Source organism: Microcebus murinus, chromosome 29 (assembly GCF_040939455.1).
Source record: "Microcebus murinus isolate Inina chromosome 29, M.murinus_Inina_mat1.0, whole genome shotgun sequence".
In the NCBI taxonomy this organism is placed as follows: Eukaryota; Metazoa; Chordata; class Mammalia; order Primates; family Cheirogaleidae; genus Microcebus; species Microcebus murinus.
This window is the reverse complement of record NC_134132.1, coordinates 7,017,447-7,038,740: the sequence shown is the minus strand read 5'-3', so window position 1 is coordinate 7,038,740 and position 21,294 is coordinate 7,017,447. Positions and strand designations below refer to the sequence as shown.

At 39.6% G+C, this 21,294-nt stretch overlaps 1 protein-coding gene and 1 long non-coding RNA gene across 4 annotated transcripts in view; one reads left to right on the top strand and one right to left on the bottom strand.

The window, feature by feature from the left end:
• Positions 1-6,939: 6,939 nt before the first annotated feature.
• Positions 6,940-18,110, bottom strand: LOC105876343 (uncharacterized). The gene is made up of 2 exons (XR_001156413.3): positions 17,936-18,110; positions 6,940-7,062 (listed from the first exon to the last, which is right to left on the bottom strand). It is a non-coding gene; the product is annotated as an uncharacterized LOC105876343 (long non-coding RNA).
• Positions 18,111-18,116: 6 nt separating this feature from the next.
• The window catches only part of SMARCAD1 (SNF2 related chromatin remodeling ATPase with DExD box 1), a 76,266-nt gene continuing 73,088 nt past the window's right edge, over positions 18,117-21,294 (top strand). For 2 of the 3 annotated variants that reach the window (XM_075998695.1, XM_075998693.1), the window contains exons 1-2: positions 18,345-18,579; positions 18,849-19,087. In XM_075998695.1, coding sequence (XP_075854810.1) covers positions 18,898-19,087 — 190 coding nt within the window. In that variant the 5' untranslated portion in view covers positions 18,345-18,579; positions 18,849-18,897. Of the gene's footprint in view, positions 18,247-18,344; positions 18,580-18,848; positions 19,088-21,294 lie in introns of those variants that run through there. The other variant, XM_075998694.1, reaches the window with a different exon arrangement.

Below are 21,294 nucleotides of genomic sequence, written 5' to 3'. Positions count from 1 at the left end.
TTTTATAATTTTTTTTTTTTTTTTTTTTTGAGACAGAGTCTCACTTTGTTGCCCAGGCTAGAGTGAGTGCCGTGGCGTCAGCCTGGCTCACAGCAACCTCAATCTCCGGGGCTCAGCGATCCTACTGCCTCAGCCTCCCGAGTAGCTGAGACTACAGGCATGCGCCACCATGCCCGGCTAATTTTTTGTATATATATTTTTAGTTGGTCAATTAATTTATTTCTATTTTTGGTAGAGACGGGGTCTCGCTCAGGCTGGTTTCGAACTCCTGACCTTGAGCAATCCGCCCGCCTCGGCCTCCCAAAGTGCTAGGATTACAGGCGTGAGCCACCACGCCCGGCCTATATGAGTTAGTTTTTAAGTTCTGTTAGAATTAGAAAGAAAGAACACAATAGTTCCTGCAACATTATTACAGTACATGGGTATTATTGTTATTATTACAGTATTACGCTATATTATTATTACCACATATGTGCCGTTATAGTATTGCTATTACTATTATTACTGTATATGCGCTGTTCATCACGGATCCAACTTGAATACAAATCCAACCTAAAGACATTCTCAGGAATGTTATTTCACGCAGAACCTCGGAATTCCCTGTACTCAGTAATAGTTTCTGAATTTTGGAGTGGTTGAACAGGGGGAAAAGGTCATTTAGAAATGTTTCATTTCTGTTTCAAAAGGAAAGTCTACTAGGCCGGGCGCTGTGGCTCACGCCTGTAATCCTAGCACTCTGGGAGGCCGAGGTGGGAGGATCACTCAGGGTCAGGAGTTTGAAACCAGCCTGAGCAAGGGCGAGATCCCATCTCTACTAAAAATAGAAAGAAATTAATTGGCCAACTAATATATATAGAAAAAATTAGCAGGTCGTGGTGGCGCATGCCTGTAGTCCCAGCTACTTGGGAGGCTGAGGCAGGAGGATCGATTGAGCCCAGGAGTTTGAGGTTGCTGTGAGCTAGGCTGATGCCACAGCACTCACTCTAGCCTGGGCAACAAAGTGAGACTCAAAAAAAAAAAAAAAAAAGTAAAGTCTACTAAATCGTTATGAGTTACAGATAACTTAAAAGAGCAAGTGGTTCCTTGTATTTCCAAAAAGTAGAACATTAAAACATCAACAATATTCCAAACAAAAACCACAATCATCTGCCATCACTTCATTCCTTCCTATGTAATTAAAATTTTTTTTTTTGAGACAGAATCTCACTTTGTTGCCCAAGCTAGAGTGAGTGCCGTGGCATCAGCCTAGCTCACAGCAACCTCCAACTCCTGGGCTCAAGCGATCCTCCTGCCTCAGCCTCCTGAGTAGCTGGGACTACAGGCATGTGCCACCATGCCCAGCTAATTTTTTAATATATACATTTTTAGTTGGTCAATTAATTTCTTTCTATTTTTAATAGAGAAGGAGTCTCGCTCAGGCTGGTTTCGAACTCCTGACCTTGAGCGATCCTCCAGCCTCGGCCTCCCAGAGTGGTAGGATTACGGGCGTGAGCCACCACGCCCGGCCTGTAATTAATTTTTATACTGTTCGATCTTAGCTTAGTACTCTTATGAGCCCATCTGCTTCTTGACTGGAGTTCTGGAAATCTTGACTCAGTGCACTGGTATGGTCTCAAAGCTCCAAGCTGTTCAAGCAATGCCATCAGAAGCCTGTACCCCAAATACCTGGCATCACCCTTTTCCACACCAAACTGAGACAGTTCTTTGTTGAGGATGAAGCATTCCGGCCTATAGGTGATTGCAAGAGCTTTTAAGAGAGCCTTACAGAAAAACAAAAAACTATCAGTAGATGTCGAAAGACTTAAAATGATTGTGGTTAAACTACATTGAATTTATAAAAATTAATGCACATGATCTTTACACAGAAAAAAACTTCAGATATAATAATCCTGAGACACAATATGCTAATACCACGAATATGCCAACTATATAATTAAGATATACAAAGAATATATCAAGTTAAAATATTCTGCAAGTCTGGAGTAGGTCCCGATCAGAAGATGCTTGATTCAAATTAAAGAAGTAAAGTTGTAGCCTATATTTTCAAAAAATATTTTTTAAACTGAAATTATGACTAATACCACTACACTGTTGTTCTCTAATATCAGGCAAACCAGCGTTTGGACTCTGATTAATTAAAAGATAAAGACAGAGAAGGCTCTGAAAATTCTCTAGGCACTTCCCATACAGTTGACAATTTCTGAAAAGTTTATATTAGTAACATTTTAACGTTTAATCCAGGGAAGGTTAAGAATCTCTTTTGATTTAGCAACTTCCCCACCCCCACCCCAAGTTATATTCAGCGACTAAGTGCCAAGAAGGAATGAAGACTCTGAGGACTCAAGATGACGAAGACACAATTCCTGTCTCCAGAGATCCTTGCCTTACAGTGGAGAAAACACACTAATTAGAGTTACAGAAGCTCACACTAGTCACTCTGTGCCCAATCTTGGGAGGAGTGAAGAGAGTGAGCAAAGGAAAAGGAATGAAGGTGGGCTTCATTCATGGCTTTTGGATAAATGATCCCTGAATGCTTTCAGTCTTTTGAAGAGTGAACAGGAGAAAAAGAAAGAGAATCTATGTAAACTTCTTTTAAAAGAGATTAAGGGAATAAATAGGAAAGTGAAGGAGTTATAGATAAGAGAAGGAATAAAATCCTTTTTTTTTTTTTTTTTTTGGAGACAGAGTCTCACTTTGTTGCACAGGCTAGAGTGAGTCCCATGGCGTCAGCCTAGCTCACAGCAACCTCTAACTCCTGGGCTCAAGCAATCCTCCTGCCTCAGCCTCCCAAGTAGCTGGGACTACAGGCATGCGCCACCATGCCCGGCTAATTTTTTCTATATATATTAGTTGGCCGATTAATTTCTTTCTATTTCTAGTAGAGACGGGGTCTTGCTCTTGCTCAGGCTGGTTTCGAACTCCTGACCTTGAGCAATCCTCCTGCCTCGGCCTCCCAGAGTGCTAGGATTACAGGCGTGAGCCACCGGGCCCGGCTGGGGGATGATTTGTTATGCGGCAATCAATAACTAATACATATATGTTTTGAATTACTGAAATTTTTCTACCAAATTTCTAGAACCCATGAAAGTATAATTTAAACCAGCTAATAAGTAGAAGAGGATAAAGAAGGGAAGAGTATTAGAATATTAGAACATTTAGGACTATTGTACATTTTACTTTGCTAGACTCTACATCCTTGTGCAGGCAATGGAATAGTGAGACTGCTACAGAAAACAACATACATTGTGTAGACTCTTTCTTGTGTCCTTTATTAATACAAGACGATTAAGCTGCTTTAAACATATGAAGATTTGTCTTCTTTCATTTTTTAAAAAAAATTAATAATCATGTAGAAACTCATCTGGGGCTGACAATCTGTCTTCTGGTTTATAATTTATAGCATCTACTTTTAATGATGCTCAGTCGTCTTTGGGGGTAGGTTTTAACAGGTGTGCTGCAAATGTCTATTTCCAAGACAACAATAACAATGTCAATTTGAAACAGGAATATGTTAGAATGGGGCTGTCTGCCAGTATTTATTGAAAACTTAAAATAATTATCAATCAATGACCAAAAAGATAAAATTTAAGAGAAACAGGCCTGGCCGGGCGAGGTGGCTCACGCCTGTAATCCTAGCGCTCTGGGAGGCCGAGGTGGGTGGATTGCTTGAGGTCAGGAGTTCAAAACCAGCCTGAGCAAGAGCAAGACCCTGTCTCTACTATAAATAGAAAGAAATTAATTGGCCAACTAATATATGTAGAAAAAATTAGCTGGGCATGGTGGCGCATGCCTGTAGTCCTAGCTACTCGGGAGGCTGAGGCAGGAGGATCGCTTGAGTCCAGGACTCTGAGGTTGCTGTGAGCGAGGCTAACGCCACGGCACTCACTCTAGCCTGGGCAACAAAGTGTGACTCTGTCTCAAAAAAAAAAAAAAGAGAAACAGGCCTGACACACACTATCTTTGTTACATTTTTTCTTAAATACACTAAAATTATGAGTTTGTCATTTTAAACAAATTAATGTATTTTTAAATTATTTGATAACTCTTCCATCATTAGAAGACATTTTTATAGAAATCACAAAGAAGATGAAAACAAAAAAAGATTTAAGCAACAAATAAAAGTATAATTATATAAAACTTGGAATAATTATGAGGAGTTTGCAACACAAACTAGCCACAAAATCCTAAATTGGAACACAAATTTTTTTCCAAATGCTAGAGAAATCATTCAACCTAATGTTTTTATTTACAGATGATAAAATCAAAGTACTAATGATGATAATATTGTACTGAGGGCTCACATATGTCAAGCATATACACCTGCCTAAGCATGCACACCTACTCCTAATCTCAAGCTTGCTTTATCTTTTATTCCAAAAGCAATTATCACAAATATACCACTTAACTTACATATTTATTAGTTTAGAGTTAGGTTCAATGCTTTACCTACTTCCATAGAACCTGAGCTAGGATTAGAATCTAGATTTCCTTTATACCAGTTTGAGCCAATTGATCCAGTCAAAAAATTTATGGGCTGACTATGCACCACAACAAAATTCAGCCATGAGTCCATTCGCTTCTTATTTTATTGGAAAAATAAAATATTTTACGGAGAAAAATGCTTTAGAAATGATTCTGAATTTTTTTATTTCCATAGAGCTTATTTAGAATATGAACTCATGTTAATTATATACTACATTATTTGAATACATCTGTTATGACTCTCTTTCTTAGGTATATAGAGATATGTAAAATAAAATGTCCCTTGCAGAATCAGTTCTTTTATTTTCAAATGTTGTCATGTTCATAGTTAACTTTGTGATTAGGAATTGGAATTCAGGCAGAGTAAAGACCTGTTAGGTTTGTGACTCATGCTATACAGATTTTGGGTGGCTTAGTGCCTGTGGCGCTTCAGGCCTGTAACGGCAAATCATTGCTGGAATAATGATTTTTCCCCTCACTTTTGAAATCCTTCGCCAAATGGATAAGTACACTTAAATAGCTTAACTTACATAGGCTGAAAATTGCAAAAACAGATATGGGATGATGCTTTTAATAGGCCTGTCCCAGGATTTTCACTAAGAGCTCACATTTAACCAATTACATTTTTATCTGTATTTTATTCCCAATCCCAGAACTCAAGCCTAGATACCAAAGGTGGTTTTTCAGTTTGGTTTGGTTTGGTTTTTTTGAGACAGGGTCTCACTCTGCTGCCCAGGCTGGAGAGCATTGGCCTGATCACATAACTCACTGCAGCTGCAAACTTCAGGGCTCAAGGGATCCTCCTGCTGCCTCCACCTCCTGAGTAGCTAGGACTACAGGCATGCACCCCTACGCCCCTGGTTGATTTTTTTTTTTTTTTTTTTTTTTTTTTTGGTGGAGATGGGGTCTTGCTGTGTTTCCCAGGCTGGTCTTGAACTTCTGGACTCAAGCAATCCTCCTTCCTGCCCTGGCCTCCCAAAGTGTTGGGATTACAGTGTGAACCATCACACCCAGCATATTGTTAAAAGTACATTTATACCTTTCCAAATTATTTTTCTCATTTAATCCAGTTAAGTTTGGTGAGTTGCAGTCTGAGCACCATTCATTCCTTCCTTCTCAGAATATTTCCAAAGTGCCTATTTCAAAGAGCATTTCAATAGGCTGTCCCATAGCTTAGGGTTTATAACAGGTGACAGAGAACTATATATAAGCAATTGTGATACATAATGATAATGGGATCTGATAGGAAAATACTGTATGCTCTGAGAACACTGAGAACGGTTGAGGAAGGGCGTGAAAGACAGTTAGCTAGGTGAAAAGGGTGGGGACATCACCAGAAGGCAAGAGAAAGTTCCAGGGCAAGAGAACAATATGTGTAAAGTCTAGGAAGGGGGAGAGAGAACGGTGTGTGGAAGGAACAAAAGTTCAATATGGCTGGAGTTGGGGTAGGAGGACCATGATCGAAGAGAGACTAGAGAGGAACCAAGAAATTTTCTCCAATGCAAAAGCTGTCTCCTTATCTATCTGTTGATGCTTCAGATTCAATTAACCTCTTCACTCTTTTTTTTGAGACAGAGTTTCACTCTGTTGCCCGGGCTAGAGTGCCATGGTGTCAGCCTAGCTCACAGCAACCTCCAACTCCTGGGCTCAAGTGATCCTCCTGCCTCAGCCTCCTGAGTAGATGGGACTACAGGCATGCACCATCATGCCTCACCAGATTTTCTATATATATATTTTTTAGTTGGCCAATTAATATGGGTTTTTTTTGAGACAGAGTCTTGCTTTGTTGACCGGGCTAGAGTGAGTGCCGTGGTGTCAGCCTCGCTCACAGCAACCTCAAACTCCTGGGCTCAAGCAATCCTCCTGCCTCAGCCTCCTGAGTAGCTGGGACTACAGGCATGCGCCACCATGCCAGGCTAATTTTTTCTATATATATTAGTTGGCCAATTAATTTCTTTCTATTTTTAGTAGAGATGGGTCTCGCTCTTTCTCAGGCTCGTTTCAAACTCCTGACCTTGAATGGTCCTCCCACCTCGGCCTCCCAGAGTGCTAGGATTACAGGCATGAGCCACCACGCCCGACCCTAATTAGATTTTTAAAAACATTTTTATCAAGAACATCTATTAAAATATGTACTTCAGTATTAGTTTGCTAGGGCTGCCATAACGAAGTTCCACAGATTGGGTGGCTTAAGCAGCAGAAGTTATTTTCTCAAAATTCTGGGGGGAAGAAGTCTAAGATTACAGTGTCACCTGAGTTGCTATCATCTGAGTCTCCTGGGATATCTTCTCCCTGTGTGGCTTCACGTGGTCTTTCCTCTGAGTGAGTCCGTGCCCCCCTACCCTCCTCTTATTATAAGGACGCCAGTCACATTGGATGCACGCATATGACCTCGTTTTGTCTTAATGACCTCTTTAAAGGCACTATCTCCAAATATAGTCACATTCTGAGCTACTGTGGGTTAGGACTTCAACATATTTTATTGTATCAGGAGGCATAAAATATCAAGTTGGTGAGATCTTTCCACTGTAAGGACACATAATTCCCTTTATAATTCATAAATCATCCTTTCACAGGTATCTGAAAAAAAGAAGAAAAGAAAAATATATAATTTGTAAATCATCTGGGGGAGGAAAACTTGATGAACTTCTTGTCACTATGCTGTTCCCCAACATCCTTCTGCCCATTCATTTTACCATCCATCAATTATTTTGGCCCAAATTATTACTTTAAAGCTACAAGTAGTGGTTTTCCAATGTTCTATGTTCTTATTCCGTTCTCCCTTAGCTGTCATTTTTCTGTAAAAATAAGCCTTCAGCCTTACTGCATTCTTTTTTTTTTAGACAGAGTCTTGCTTTGTTGCCCAGGCTAGAGTGAGTGCCGTGGCGTCAGCCTCGCTCACAGCAACCTCAAACTCCTGGGCTCAAGCCATCCTCCTGCCTCAACCTCCCTAGTAGCTGGGACTACAGGCATGCGCCACCATGCTCGCTAAGTTTTTCTATATATATTAGTTGGCCAATTAATTTCTTTCTATTTATAGTAGAGATGGGGTCTTGCTCTTGCTCAGGCTGGTTTTGAACTCCTAACTTCGAGCAATCCGCCCGCCTTGGCCTCCCAGAGTGCTAGGATTACAGGCGTGAGACCCGGCGCCCTGGCTCTTGCTGCATTCTTACTCAATGTTTATATAACAGGAATCAACTTTCCTAACTGCCTAACAAAAACTATTGGTATTTTCCCCTGCCCTGAGGATTAAATACAAATGCTTTTACATTACCTCCTAAGGACATTAGCCTTTTCTGTCCTTGTGTGCATTTTACCTCCTTCCCTGGTTTACTTCAACTCATGCTTCATGATTCAGCTGTCACTTTCTCCTGGCTTTTTCTACCCAAATCATAAGAGCTCTAGACCACCCTATACTGTCACTATCATAGCATATTTTGTGCCATTTTGTAATTCATGATTGTCTCATTGATAAGCCACCTAAGGAGAGTAATCACATCTATTTTGTTCACTCTTATTTTTTATTTTTGTTTTTCTTATTTTACTTTTATTTTTTACTTCTTTTTCTAATCGCAATGTGAACTTTGAATAATTGTTCACTTTTCTATGTCCCAGTATCTCTTAGTCCTTAGCACAGGGTAGACCCACAAGAAAGATTAGTTAAGCCGGACACGGTGGCTCACGCCTGTAATCTTAGCACTTTGGGAGGCTGAGGTGGGTGGATCGCTTGAGGTCAGGAGTTCCAGACTTGCCTGAGCAAGAGTGAGACCCTATCTCTACTAAAAATAGAAAGAAATTAGTTGGGCAACTAAAATAGAGGGAAAAAAGTTAGCTGGGCCTGGTGGCACATGCCTGTAGTCCCAGCTACTCGGGAGGCTGAGGCGGGAGGATTGCATAAGCCTAGGATTTTAAGGTTGTTATGAGCTAGGCTAATGCCACAGCACTCTAGCTGGGGCAAGAGAGCAAGCCTCTGTCTCAAAAAAAAAAAAAGATTAAATATATTAACATGAGCTATGTACTATATACAAACCTATATATATTGTAATTCATAATTGATTTATGAAATCTGAATAACATTTATTTATATTTAATTGATAAATAAAAATTGCATATATTTATGGTATACAGTATGATGTTTTCATTTTTGCTTTGAGACAGGGTCTCTGTTGCCTGAGCTAAGAGTGCAGAGGCATCATCATAACTCACTGCAACCTTCAATGCCTGGGCTCAAGTGATCCTCCTGTGTCAGCCTTCCAAGTAGCTGGGACTACAGGAATGCACCCTATGCCTGGCTAACTTTTTACTTTTTTCAATTTTTTTATTTTTTGTAGAGAAGGGGGGGTTTCCCTTTATGTTGCTCACATTGGTCTTGAACACCTGACCTCAAGTGATCTTCCCACCTCCGCCTCCCAAAGGGATAGGATTACAGGCCTGAGTCATTGCACCTGGCTACAATATGATGTTTTGATATATACACACACACACACACACACACACACATACACATTGTGGAATGGCTAAATCAAGCTAATTAACATATGCATCACTTCACTTTTTTATGTGCATGCTGAGAACACTTAAAAATCTACTCTCTTAGCAATTTTCAAGCCTGTAAGAGTAATTTTAATTAAAAGTGTTTTTTTCATGTGCTATGCTTACTGGGAGCTTAACTCCTAGGTAAGATGAAATTCTGCTCTAAAAATAATAAATATTTACCTATTATTAACTATATGCCAGGCCCTGCCCTAATTTATTTCAAATTTAATTCACAGAAACCCTATAGTGTGGGTACTATTTGCCCCATATTACAGATGAGGGAATTCAGAGAATATCACAGCAAACAGAAAACAGGATTTGAACCCAGGTGTCTCTAATTTCATGACTTTGTAATTTTGAAATTACTTTCTTATGAAGAGTTCATTTTGCTTATTATAACAGACTAAAATATAACATATACTTACAAATATATATATGTAGAACTATATGGAAGTCCATGTTTTTGATTCAGTAATGCTTCTACTTTCAAGAAAACCAACATGTACAATGTGAAGTATTTATTCTATTAGCAAATATCTAAGTAGGAACAGTCCACAGACAACATATATTACACAAAAATATAAAATGTTAAATGTGTAATTTATCCCCAGCACTGTAATTTGATTATGTCTAAATAGATATGGAAGTAAGAAGAATTTTGAATTATCTTTAATATAGTTTGTGGAATTTAAAATGACTGAAGGAGGCCGGGCGCTGTGGCTCACGCCTGTAATCCTAGCTCTTGGGAGGCCGAGGCGGGCGGATTGCTCAAGGTCAGGAGTTCAAAACCAGCCTGAGCAAGAGCGAGACCCCGTCTCTACTATAAATAGAAAGAAATTAATTGGCCAACTGATATATATACATAAAAAAATTAGCCGGGCATGGTGGCGCATGCCTGTAGTCCCAGCTACTCGGGAGGCTGAGGCAGGAGGATCGCTTGAGCCCAGGAGTTTGAGGTTGCTGTGAGCTAGGCTGACGCCATGGCACTCACTCTAGCCTGGACAACAAAGCGAGACTCTGTCTCAAAAAAAAAATAATAATAAATAAATAAATAAAATGACTGAAGGAAATGAATAATTTATGTTCCTTTGGAATCTCTTTGTAAACCATTTGGAAAAGAAAATAATGTGTATGTATAGGATTAAAGTGATTACAATGCCCCCATTTGTGTTAAATAAGTTGCAAAACATATTTGCAGAATTGCACATATCAGAGGATGATTTTCAAGGTAAGAGTTACTACAACGAAGGTACCACAGTGCATATGTATGTGTACATAAACTCAAGTTTCCAGCTCAGACTACCCTAAAAAAAAAAAAGAAAAGAAACAAAACCAACACAACTGAACCACAAAAAAATAATAAAAATGTAAAAATAAGACATGAACGAAGGTACAAAAGAAGGGGCAAAAATTTGGATTAAAAGAATCAAGTAAGGAAATATACAACACGGAATTTGTTCTTTAAAACAAATGTGAAGTTATTGAAAAATGAAGCATCATGTATTTTATTTAGAATTTAAATCCTACCTTCTTTTCCAGAGTAGGAATTATGGTAGTTTGTAAAATATGGTGGAGTGTTATCAAAAGGGTGAAAAATAGCCATTATTTTTTTAGATCCCTAAATTGGTAATGGTAGTTGCTGCAGGTTTTAAGTTTAAAAAGGCACATATAGGGATAGATTCACCATGAATTCTACCAGAGTTTTGAGAATTGAGGACCTCTTTGTCAGAATTTCTTTTTCTTTTCTTTTCTTTTTTTTTTTTTTCAGACAGAGTCTCACTTTGTTGCCCGGGCTAGAGTGAGTGCCGTGGCGTCAGCCTGGCTCACAGCAGCCTCAATCTCCTGGGCTCAAGCAATCCTCCTGCCTCAGCCTCCCGAGTAGCTGGGACTACAGGCATGCACCACCATGCCCAGCTAATTTTTTTGTATATATATTTTTAGTTGGCCAATTAATTTCTTTCTATTTTTAGTAGAGATGGGGTCTCTCTCAGGCTGTTTTTTGAACTCCTGACCTGGAACAATCTGCCTGCCTCGGCCTCCCAGAGTGCTAGGATTACAGGCGTGAACCACCGTGCCCGGCCTTTTCTTAAAAAATTATTTTATTTTATTTTTTTGAGACAGAGTCTCACTCTGTTGCCTGGGCTAGAGTGCCATGGCGTCAGCCTAGCTCATAGCAACCTCAATCTCCTGGGCTCATGCAATCCTTCTGCCTCAGCCTCCCGAGTAGCTGGGACTACAGGCATGCGCCACCATGCCCGGCTAAATTTTTCTGTATGTTTTTAGTTGGCCAATTAATTTCTTTCTATTTCTAGTAGAGAGAGGGTCTCGCTCTTGCTCAGGCTGGTTTCGAACTCCTGACTTTGAGCGATCCACCGCCTCGGCCTCCCAGAGTGCCAGGATTACAGGCGTGAGCCACCATGCCTGGCCTGTCAGAATTTCTTAATGTGAAGTTCACAGAGCACTAGGGGTTCCATGAACCCCCTGAAATGTACATATGCAGTGTTTTGAAAGGTGTTCCCTGTCTATACGAAAAAGCAAGGAAGTTATCAAAGACCACTCGCATTATGCCATCACTTTTTAAAAATCAGATTCCTAAAATCAGATTCCATGGTTTTCACCTTCCCAAATTAAGAACCATTACTCTAATAAAAGAAGTATTTGCTTACAAATTGGTAATATTTGGCTTAATTTCTTGTTACTAAGGAAGAAGATTTATTTAGCTTTATGATTTGGTATCTTGTCTCTTCCATTTCATATTTGTGTGTGGGAGGTAAGATTAGTTTATACAAGTTTTCCATTACCAACACGGTGTGGTTTACACTTCTAAGATACTAAATTTAGGAGGGATCCAGGTTTGCAAATCTCATTTTTAATCTTGGTTGCTGTTTACCTTTTGTTTGGTTTCTTAATCAATTCAGTTCAAATTTGGAAGAGCTGTTGCCTTCCTCACATTGCTTCATGGTTATATTTTGGCAAATATAAAGCAAAAAGAAATAAAAATAAAATTCCCACAGTCTGTTCTCCTATTTATGAAGAAATTTGAGGATTCTATCAAACATTTTTACTGAGCCCATGTCAAAACTAACAGGTAATTGGAAGGATTTTGGCAGCTGCACATATTTATTTTAATTTAAAACGTGAATTCTATCCCCATAAGTATCCTTGAAGCAATAATTTCTTTCTGAAATCTTAGTGACCACATTGGAGTTGTCTTGCTGACAAAATTATTTTTTATGGTCTATATATATTCTCCAATCTTTTTTTTTTTTTTTTTTTTTTTTTTTTTTTTGAGACAGAGTCTCACTCTGTCACCCTGAGTAGAGTGCAGTGGCATCATCATAGCTCACTGGAGCCTCAAATTCCTCAGCTCAAGTGATCCTCCTGCCTTAGCCTCCTGAGTAGCTGAGACTACAGGCATGTGCCATAAAACTAGCTAATTCTTCTATTTTAGTAGAGATGGGGGTCTCACTCTTGCTCAGGTTGTCTCGAACTCCTGAGCCCAAGCAATCTTCCCGTCTCTGCCTCCAAGAGCACTATCTTAATGACAGTGTTGAATCACATAAAACACTTTAACACAAAACAGAAATTATGATGCTTTCTAATGATTAAATAGCTATATCTACAGAAGAGGTGCCTTTAATTTCATCTATACTCCTGAGAAAGAGAAAATTAGACATTATTGTGAGAAATTATTCCTTTGGCAAAAAAAGTAGAAAGTGTGAGGATACACAAACAAAGTCCATTAAAAGGTTATTTTGGGGCTCAGCTACTCAAAACTTGAGGTAAAGAGGAAAAGAGCCGAAGATTTCCAGGTAGGTTCTAAAGAGGAGAATTTTAAGATAGCAAAAAAAAAAAAAAAGCCAGCAATAATTAAAATATCTTATAATTTTTCATTTGCTTTATCCAACACGATACATACATCAGTCTCAGAATAATAATACTCAATACTTTTAATCCAATACAATGGCTAAAAATAGTTAATTTTTTGGCCTATGTTCTTACTATTCTCTTCCCATTTTAAGAGAAACATTGTACATTGACAGATCATATAACCATTATATTCTGTACTCTCTTCCTTTTAAACTACATATTCCCTTTGTTTTGTAAGTAATTATATAGCTATGCTCAATACTTACCCTTACATCATTTCCTCTACAGACATTTTGGTTTTATGAAGCTCATTCTCTGATAGATACTTCAGTAGAACTCATGGGAACAATACTCACAGAATTCTTACCTGATATTAGTAGTGTGTTTGTGCCTTTATATTTGAAAGGCACTTTTGTGTGATATAAAAGACTAATATTTTCTTCCCTTGAGTATCTTAAATACAATACTCATTGTCTTCTGGCATAAAGATTTGCTGTTGAAAGCAAATTATATTATCTGCTGATAATATATTTTATATTATATATATTTATACATTCATATATTTTATATTATATATAATTTTCTTTTGCTTATAAATCACTTGCTTGTTTTTGTCTAGATGTCCAAGGAATTTTTTTATTTTCCTGCAAATTCTAAACTTTAATACAATAATACAATATGTCTTAATGTTGGCCATCTGGGTTGATATTCTTAGGTAAATGATGTGCTCTTTCAATGTATTTTCAAATCTTTATAATTATCAATAATTTTTTTTTTTTTTTAGATAGAGTTTCACTCTGTTGCCCAGGCTAGAGTACAACAGCCCAATCAGAGCTCACTGAAGTTTGTAACTTCAAACTCCTGGGCTCAAGCAATCCTTCTATCTCAGCCTCCCAAGTAGCTACAACTATAGCACATGCCACTATGCCCAGCCAATTTCTTTTCTTTTCTTTCTTTTTTTTTTTTTTGCAGAGACAGGGTTTCTCTTTGTTGCTCAGGCTGGTCTTAAACTCCTGGTCTTAACTAATCCTCCTACCTCAGCTTCCCAAAGTGCTGGGATTAGGAAGTTTCTTAAATTATAGTTTTTAGTTATTTCTTCCACTTCTTTGGTTTCCTTCTGTAGCAGCTCCTATTATAATTATGTTGTATCTTCTTTATCTTCAATATTTATTACTTTCTCTTAAAATCTATTTACCTTCTATTTTTATTTCTAAAGATTTTTTTCCCTTTTTCATCCTGTATTTCTCTTAAGGCATTATCTGTTATGTTTGTGTATCTTTCTGTTATGCCTACTTTAATCTTCATTTCTAAAACTTTTTTTCTTTTACTTCTTTTCTTGAGTTCTATCTCCTCTCCTAAGATTTTTTAACTCTGATTTATGTTGTTCTTTCATGGCATATATCATTTGGAAGATATTCAGCTTACTTTATATTTGTGGTTATCTGTATGCTTAGAAAGTTATCTAGTTATTAATATCATTCATTCACTTAACATATATTTATTGAGCATCTACTATGTGGAGGAATTGTAGCCTGAAGTTGAGCCACACTAGCCAATCATTAGATGTATGAAAGAGAGTTAAAAGCTTACTATTTTATGCAACTAAACCTTTGTAGTTGGTTGTTATGTAACATCTAATACAACATATTTGCAATTACCACATCATGTGCTTAGTTTCAGCAACAGAATACTTGTACACCATGAATTCTCCATTCTTGCAATTTTCATTTTGACCTTCTCAACTGTATTTATGTCATTAGAAATATTTTAGGTGGGTGCGCAGTGGCTCATGCCTGTAATCCTAGCACTCTGGGAGGCCGAGGTGGGAGGATCACTCAAGCTCAGGAGTTCCAAACCAGCCTGATCAAGAGTGGGACCCTGTCTCTACTATAAATAGAAAGAAATTAATTGGCCAACTAATATATATAGAAAAAATTAGCCGGGCATGGTGGCACATGCCTGTAGTCCCAGCTACTCGGGAGGCTGAGGCAGGAGGATTGCTTGAGCCCAGGAGTTGGAGGTTGCTGTGAGCTAGGCTGATGCCACGGCACTCACTCTAGCCTGGGCAATAAAGTGAGATCCTGTCTCAAAAAAAAAAAAAAAGAGTGAGACCCCGTCTCTACTAAAAAAAAAATAGAAATCAATTGGCAAACTAAAAATATATAGAAAAAATTAGCCAGGCATGGTAGCACATGCCTGTAATCCCAGCTACTCAGGAGGCTGAGGCAGTAGGATCACTTGGCTTGAGCCCAGGAGTTTGAGGTTGCTGTGAGCTAGGCTGACACCATGGCACTCACTCTAGCCTGGTGAGACTCTGTCTCAAAAAAAAAAAAAAAAAAAAAAAGAAAAAAAAAAAGAAAGAAAGAAAGAAACATTTTAAGGAAGATATACTTTCAAAAAATTAAAAGTTTGAATTTTTTTTCCACAAACGAATGACATATTTGTGATCTAGAAAATTATTGCATCACAATCCTTTCCCTCAAATCTTTGTAAATGTTGCATCATTATCTTCCAGCATTTAGTTCAACAAAAAAAATTTTGCTTGGTTTTTTTTTCCCCCTTTGTAGGCTGTAGATTTTTTTCTGAAAAATGCTTGCAAGACAATTCTGTGAATTCTTAAAATTAAAAAAGAAAAATTTCCAGGATATTTTTATTATAGGCTTTTTCAATTCATTTCTACCTTGAATTCAGGGAGCTCTTTTACCTGCAGACTAATGAATGCTCATGAACATTTTCAATTATATTTTTCATGATTTCTTCTGTATTTCATGTATATATAAAACTGATTATGACAATTACTCTGAGGGCTTCTCAGCCCTCTGACTCCTATATTTATTTCTTTAAATCTCATTAATTTCACCTTTTTGTCTTTTTTCTCTCCATTTTGGGGTGAGAGATGGTTTTTCAATTTTTTTCCCATATCAATAATTTTTTACAGTCACTTTAGTCTGTTAGGTTTACTGAGTTGTGATTTATAAACAGGAAGACTCACTCTTTTTAATTCTGCAGTTTTCAATTCTCCCAGGGGAATGAATGTTGGAGAACAATCCCTCCTTTGGACCTGGGCAAGAGCAGTCCCTATCCTGGTCTAGTGCTAAAAAAAGCTCAATTTGTTTCTTTCCAGCTATGCCCCACTTGAAAGGGATCTGTGGAGGCAAGAAAACAAGTTCACTCAGAACCCGTGCCTTATTTCTTATGTATGTATGTATTTTTTGCTTTGTCACCCAGGCTAGATTGCAGTGACCCAGCCAGAGCTCAATGGAGCCTTAAAATCCTAGGTTCAGCAATCCTCCTGCCTCAGCCTCCCAAGTAGCTGGGACTACAGGTGTACACCACCATGCCTGACTACTTTTATTTATTTTTTGTAAAGACAGGGTCTCACTATGTTGCCCAGGCTGGTCTGTTACTCTTGGCCTTAAATGATCCTCTAGCCTCAGCCTCCCAAAGTGCTGGGATTACAGGCCTGAGCCACTGTACTAACTTGCCTTCACTTTTAGACAATGCTTTGAGTGCCTGATCCCTAACATTCTTTGTTCACACAGCCCCAAGAAATCTAACAGCAACTTTTCCCCAGATCCTTTCTACTGAGGGCCAACAGCCCTTTTAGCATCTATATCCCTAGGCCAAAAATGTAGCCAAAAGGTCCCTAAGCCCAAGAGGTGACCAAAGGGCAGGGTAAGGGTAGGTTTGCCAAATAAAATACAGGGATACCTTGTTAAATTTGAATTTCAGATAAACAATAAATAATGTTTTAGTATAAATTCCAAATATTGTATCAGATAAACTTAAATTTAAAAAATTCATTGTTTACTTAAAATTCAAATTTAACTGTGCATCTTTTTTTCTTTTTAACAAATATGGCAACCCCAGTTGGGGGTCAGAGTTGGACATTTGAGTTGGCTGTCTGTCCACATATGCATGAACACAAAGCCCCGAATGGTAACGAATTGAGCAGGAGAAAGTGACACAAAGAAGGCAGTACCCATGGGCCAACTAATTCTCTCTTCGATTCACCCACGTTCTGACACAACAGGAATGCTAAGTTCAACCTGGCTTCCCTGGTCATTTTCAAAATAGGAAGAACATATTTTACTTTTAAGTTTTGCTAGGTTATTTTATTTTATTTTATTTTTTTAGGCTAGTCAAGCGAAGAAGCAGTGGGAGTGGAGAAGGAACAAAGGAATCTGTAACTGGTTGTGATCATTTAGTTGTAGACAACACTGCATTCAGACCAGCCTGCTAGGTGCATTTATAATTAACTATTTAGACATACGGCATGAGGGTCTTCATTTTCACTCTGGAGCCAACCTTAGTGCAAAAGTCAAAGCGTGGTACTGGTGCAGAAAATCCCCCTAGGAGGTCAACGTTATTGTCAGGCTGCACGTGGTGGCTCACCCCTGTAACCCCAGCACTTGGGGAGGGGGGAGAAAAATCCTTTGAAGCCAGGAGTTACACAATGACACATGTTATACAATTATACAATTCATTTGGATACATAGTATACGACTCACAACAACGATTTACAGAACAATGCTAATTTCAGTTTACAGTGGCTAATGTGTCTCTCTGGCAGAATAATTTGTAGCAATTCCTCTTTTAAGGGAAATGCCAAGCAGAAGATCAAATCACAACTCAGAAAATTTCCTGTTTAGCCTTCGGTTGGAACAAAGGGAGTCAATATTCTCAAGGTAATTTTTGCATCAAGGTAGGTGAATCATCATATTCCACAGGAAGAACAATCTGGCCAACAGCGGGGCTGGCTGTGCAAACGCTTTGGAGGTCTACAACCCCGGGGGGGGGGTTTTACCCCCTTACTATTTTACATTTGCAGACCTCAGTTTCCTTATTTTGTAAACACAAGCTCCTTGTAAGGACTGAGATTATACACTGAAAACATTTAGCACCATATCATTATTATGCTATCCATATTTAATATTATCGATTAAAATACACTGGATATATACTAATGACATTATCATATTATTGTGTTGTATTCACTGTCATTGTGCAGTTCACCATTGTTCTGTTTCACAACAATCTGGCTAACCTGGAGAAACAGGACAAAGCTGCAGAACAATCTCACCCTCACAACCGAGCGGAGTCGAGTACGAATCACCATGGCAACCGCTCGCGCCCAGACATTTTCCGCTCGCGCGTCGCTCTGGAAGGGGGGAAAAAAAGGCCCAGGCTGCGTGTTGCGTCATCACTCCGCGCTCGCTAGGTTTCTCCGTGCTGTTTTGGAAGGTCCCGGCCCGGCTACCGTCGCACCACGCCAGGCATTATTATTAGTATTATTATTTATTTTTTTTTCTTTTTTTCTTCGCAACCTTTGTGACATAGCACCGAGGCTCCAAGACCGTAAGTTCTGAGGGAAGAAGGCAGACGAGCGAGCGAGCGAGCGCTGAAGGAGACGCCGTAGCGCAGTCTCCACCTCTGAACCGCCCCGGGTTCTCAGTCCTATCCGCTTCCTCCCAGCTGGGCTCGCGCCGCGTCTACTTCCGGGCGGGTGCCCGCCAGCACGGCCTCCGCCGCTCCCCTCCTTTGGCCCCTTTGTGTCCCCGCAGTGTCGAGGCGCGGGCCCTGGCGGGTCCTTTCTCGAGGCAGGGGGCCCGTAGCGCAGGGGACCTCGCGGTGTAGGCGGGCGGGAGGCCTGCTGGGGGTCAGGCTGGGGACGCGCCCGCGAGTGCCGGGGTAAGAGGAGGTTGCACGAGGGTCAGCTCGTGGTTTGAGTGAGGAGGGGTGGGTGGGGGAGGCGGACGAGAGGGAGTGAAAAGCAATTGGAAATTTAAAAAGACACCCCTGTCCACCTTCTCTTCGGCGTGGCCTAACAATGAAGCGCAGCCATAATAGCCCCCAGCCACTGGCATGTTTGCGGGCCCACGATTGCCGTGAGAATGAACTGCTATGGCTTTGTATTGTTTTCATGGCCTTTCCTTTTCATTTTTTTTTTTTCCCCTCAGATAGTTTATATAAAGCTCCCAGCCCCCTAGGGTGGTGGTTTCTACCAATATGAATCTTTTCAACCTGGACCGTTTTCGCTTTGAGAAAAGGAATAAGATTGAGGAGGCGCCCGAAGCAACCCCCCAACCCTCCCAGCCTGGCCCTTCTTCACCAATTTCTCTTAGTGCTGAAGAGGAGAATGCTGAAGGGGAAGTTAGCAGGGCAAACACTCCTGATTCAGATATAACTGAAAAAACAGGTGAGTTACAATGTTGCCAATTGATGTAGCATCGAGGAATATTTTTTAAGAGTTGCAAGGCAGAAGGGATTCTGATTTTTATTCTTGATGTCATACATATTGATGTATTGTCCTCCAGTGTGCCCTTTTAAATACAGCTTTGGGACTGTCACAGGCCCCACGTACCTTCAAGTGAGCACCTGTCTATTTTTGCTTCATTTTTATATGAGTTCCTGGAATATGGCCCAATGATGGAAGTTGAAATCAGAATTTAGGTCATCCTTAGGTCAGAATTGTTGATACTGGAGGAGGAATGTTGGTGATTCAGACCTATGATAGATTTTGAGGCTATTTCCATTTCATTCCAGTATTCCTTCAAAAAGTATTGATCATCTACTATGAGCTAGACATTGGTCAGGGTGCCTGAAGACAACCTCTTACGCACAAGTGAAGACCAGATCATATTCTTTTATTGTCTCCACCTGACTTCCTGGATATCCCCAGAATGCACATGAATAATTGGTATTCTTGTGGTGCATCAACCATTTTTATCCTAATCAGCAGATTGTCACAGACAATAGCATTTGAGAATAAGCCACAACTTTAAGATTTCCATTCTAATCTGTGTTCATTGAGCAGTTAACAATTAGAGGAATATATTTGAACTCTTACTGTGTTTTAGGCATAGTGCTAAGTGCTTCCGTTTCTTTTTCTTTCTTTTTCTTTTTTTTTTTTTGAGACAGAGTCTCACTCTGTTGCCCAGGCTAGAATGAGTGCCGGGGCATCAGCCTAGCTCACAGCAACCTCAAATTCATGGGCTCAAGCAATCCTCTTGCCTCAGCCTCCCGAGTAGCTGGGACTACAGGCATGCACCACCATGCCCGGCTGATTTTTTCTATATGTATTAGTTGGCCAATTAATATCTTTCTATTTATGGTAGAGTTCTTGCTCAGGTTGGTTTCTATCTCCTGAGCTCAAACAATCCGCTCACCTTGGCCTCCCAGAGAGCTAGGATTACAGGCGTGAGCCACCGCACCTGGCCAGAGTACTTCAGTTTCTGTCATTTAACTTGTACAATAATACTACAAGATAGGCACTAATAATTCACATTTTGCAGGAATGAAACTCAGAGGTCATAAGGAACTTGGTAGAGCCTGAGTTTAAGTCCAGGCAGTCTGATTCCTGTGCATAAACTCTTAATAATTATACAGTTTCTTTTTTTTTTCTGACCACTCATTCATCAGTCATACATTATACAGTTTCTTATGAAAGTGGAAAGGAATGTTGGAAGTTTTGTTTCACTGCTTACCTCAGTGATACCTTTTTTATTCAAAATTCAGTATTTCACAAGCAGCTTTTAAATTAATGTAGCCTGAAAGATTGGTAACATACATGTCTTGGTATCTTTTTGTTTGCCACTCTTAAATGTAACAGTGATGGCGAATTCCTTTCAAGTTATCATTAGAATAACATTTTTAAATACTTTGGTGTAATTGGAACTTGGTAGGATGATTGGTAGATTGGATTAAGAGATAATTAGGAGTCAGATTTCCAAAGGCTTTGATTATCTAAGGAGTTTTGAACTTGTCTAAATGCTGTAAGGAATAACTGAAGGATTTTTTTTAATTTTTTTTATTTTTTGAGACAGGGTTTTGCTCTGTTACCTGTGCTAGACTGCAGTGGCGTCATCATAGCTCACTGTAACCTTAAACTCCTGGGCTCAAGGGCTCATCGTGCCTCAGCCTCCCAACTGGCTGGGACTACAGGCCATTTAACATCACTACACCAGCCCAGCTAAGTTTTTCTATTTTTGTATAGAAGGGGTCTCCTCAGGCTGGGTCTCACTGTGTTGCTCTGGCTGGTCTCAAACTCCTGGCTTCCAGTGATTCCCTCACCCTGGCCTCCCAGCCTCCAAAAGTGCTAGGAGTAACAACTGAAAGATTTTTTATTTATTTATTTATTTATTTATTTATTTGAGACAGAGTCTCACTCTTTGCCCTGAGTAGAGTGCCATTGTGTCAGCCTAGCTCACAGCAACTTCAGACTTCTGGGCTCAAGCAATTCTCCTGCCTCAGCCTCCCAAGTAACAGGGACTACAGGTACACACCAGGCCCGGCTAATTTTTCTTTTTTTAGTAGACGGGTCTTGCTTTTGCTGAGGCTGATCTCAAACTCCTGAACTTAAGCGATCCTCCCACCTCAGCCTCCCAGAATGCTAGGATTTACAGA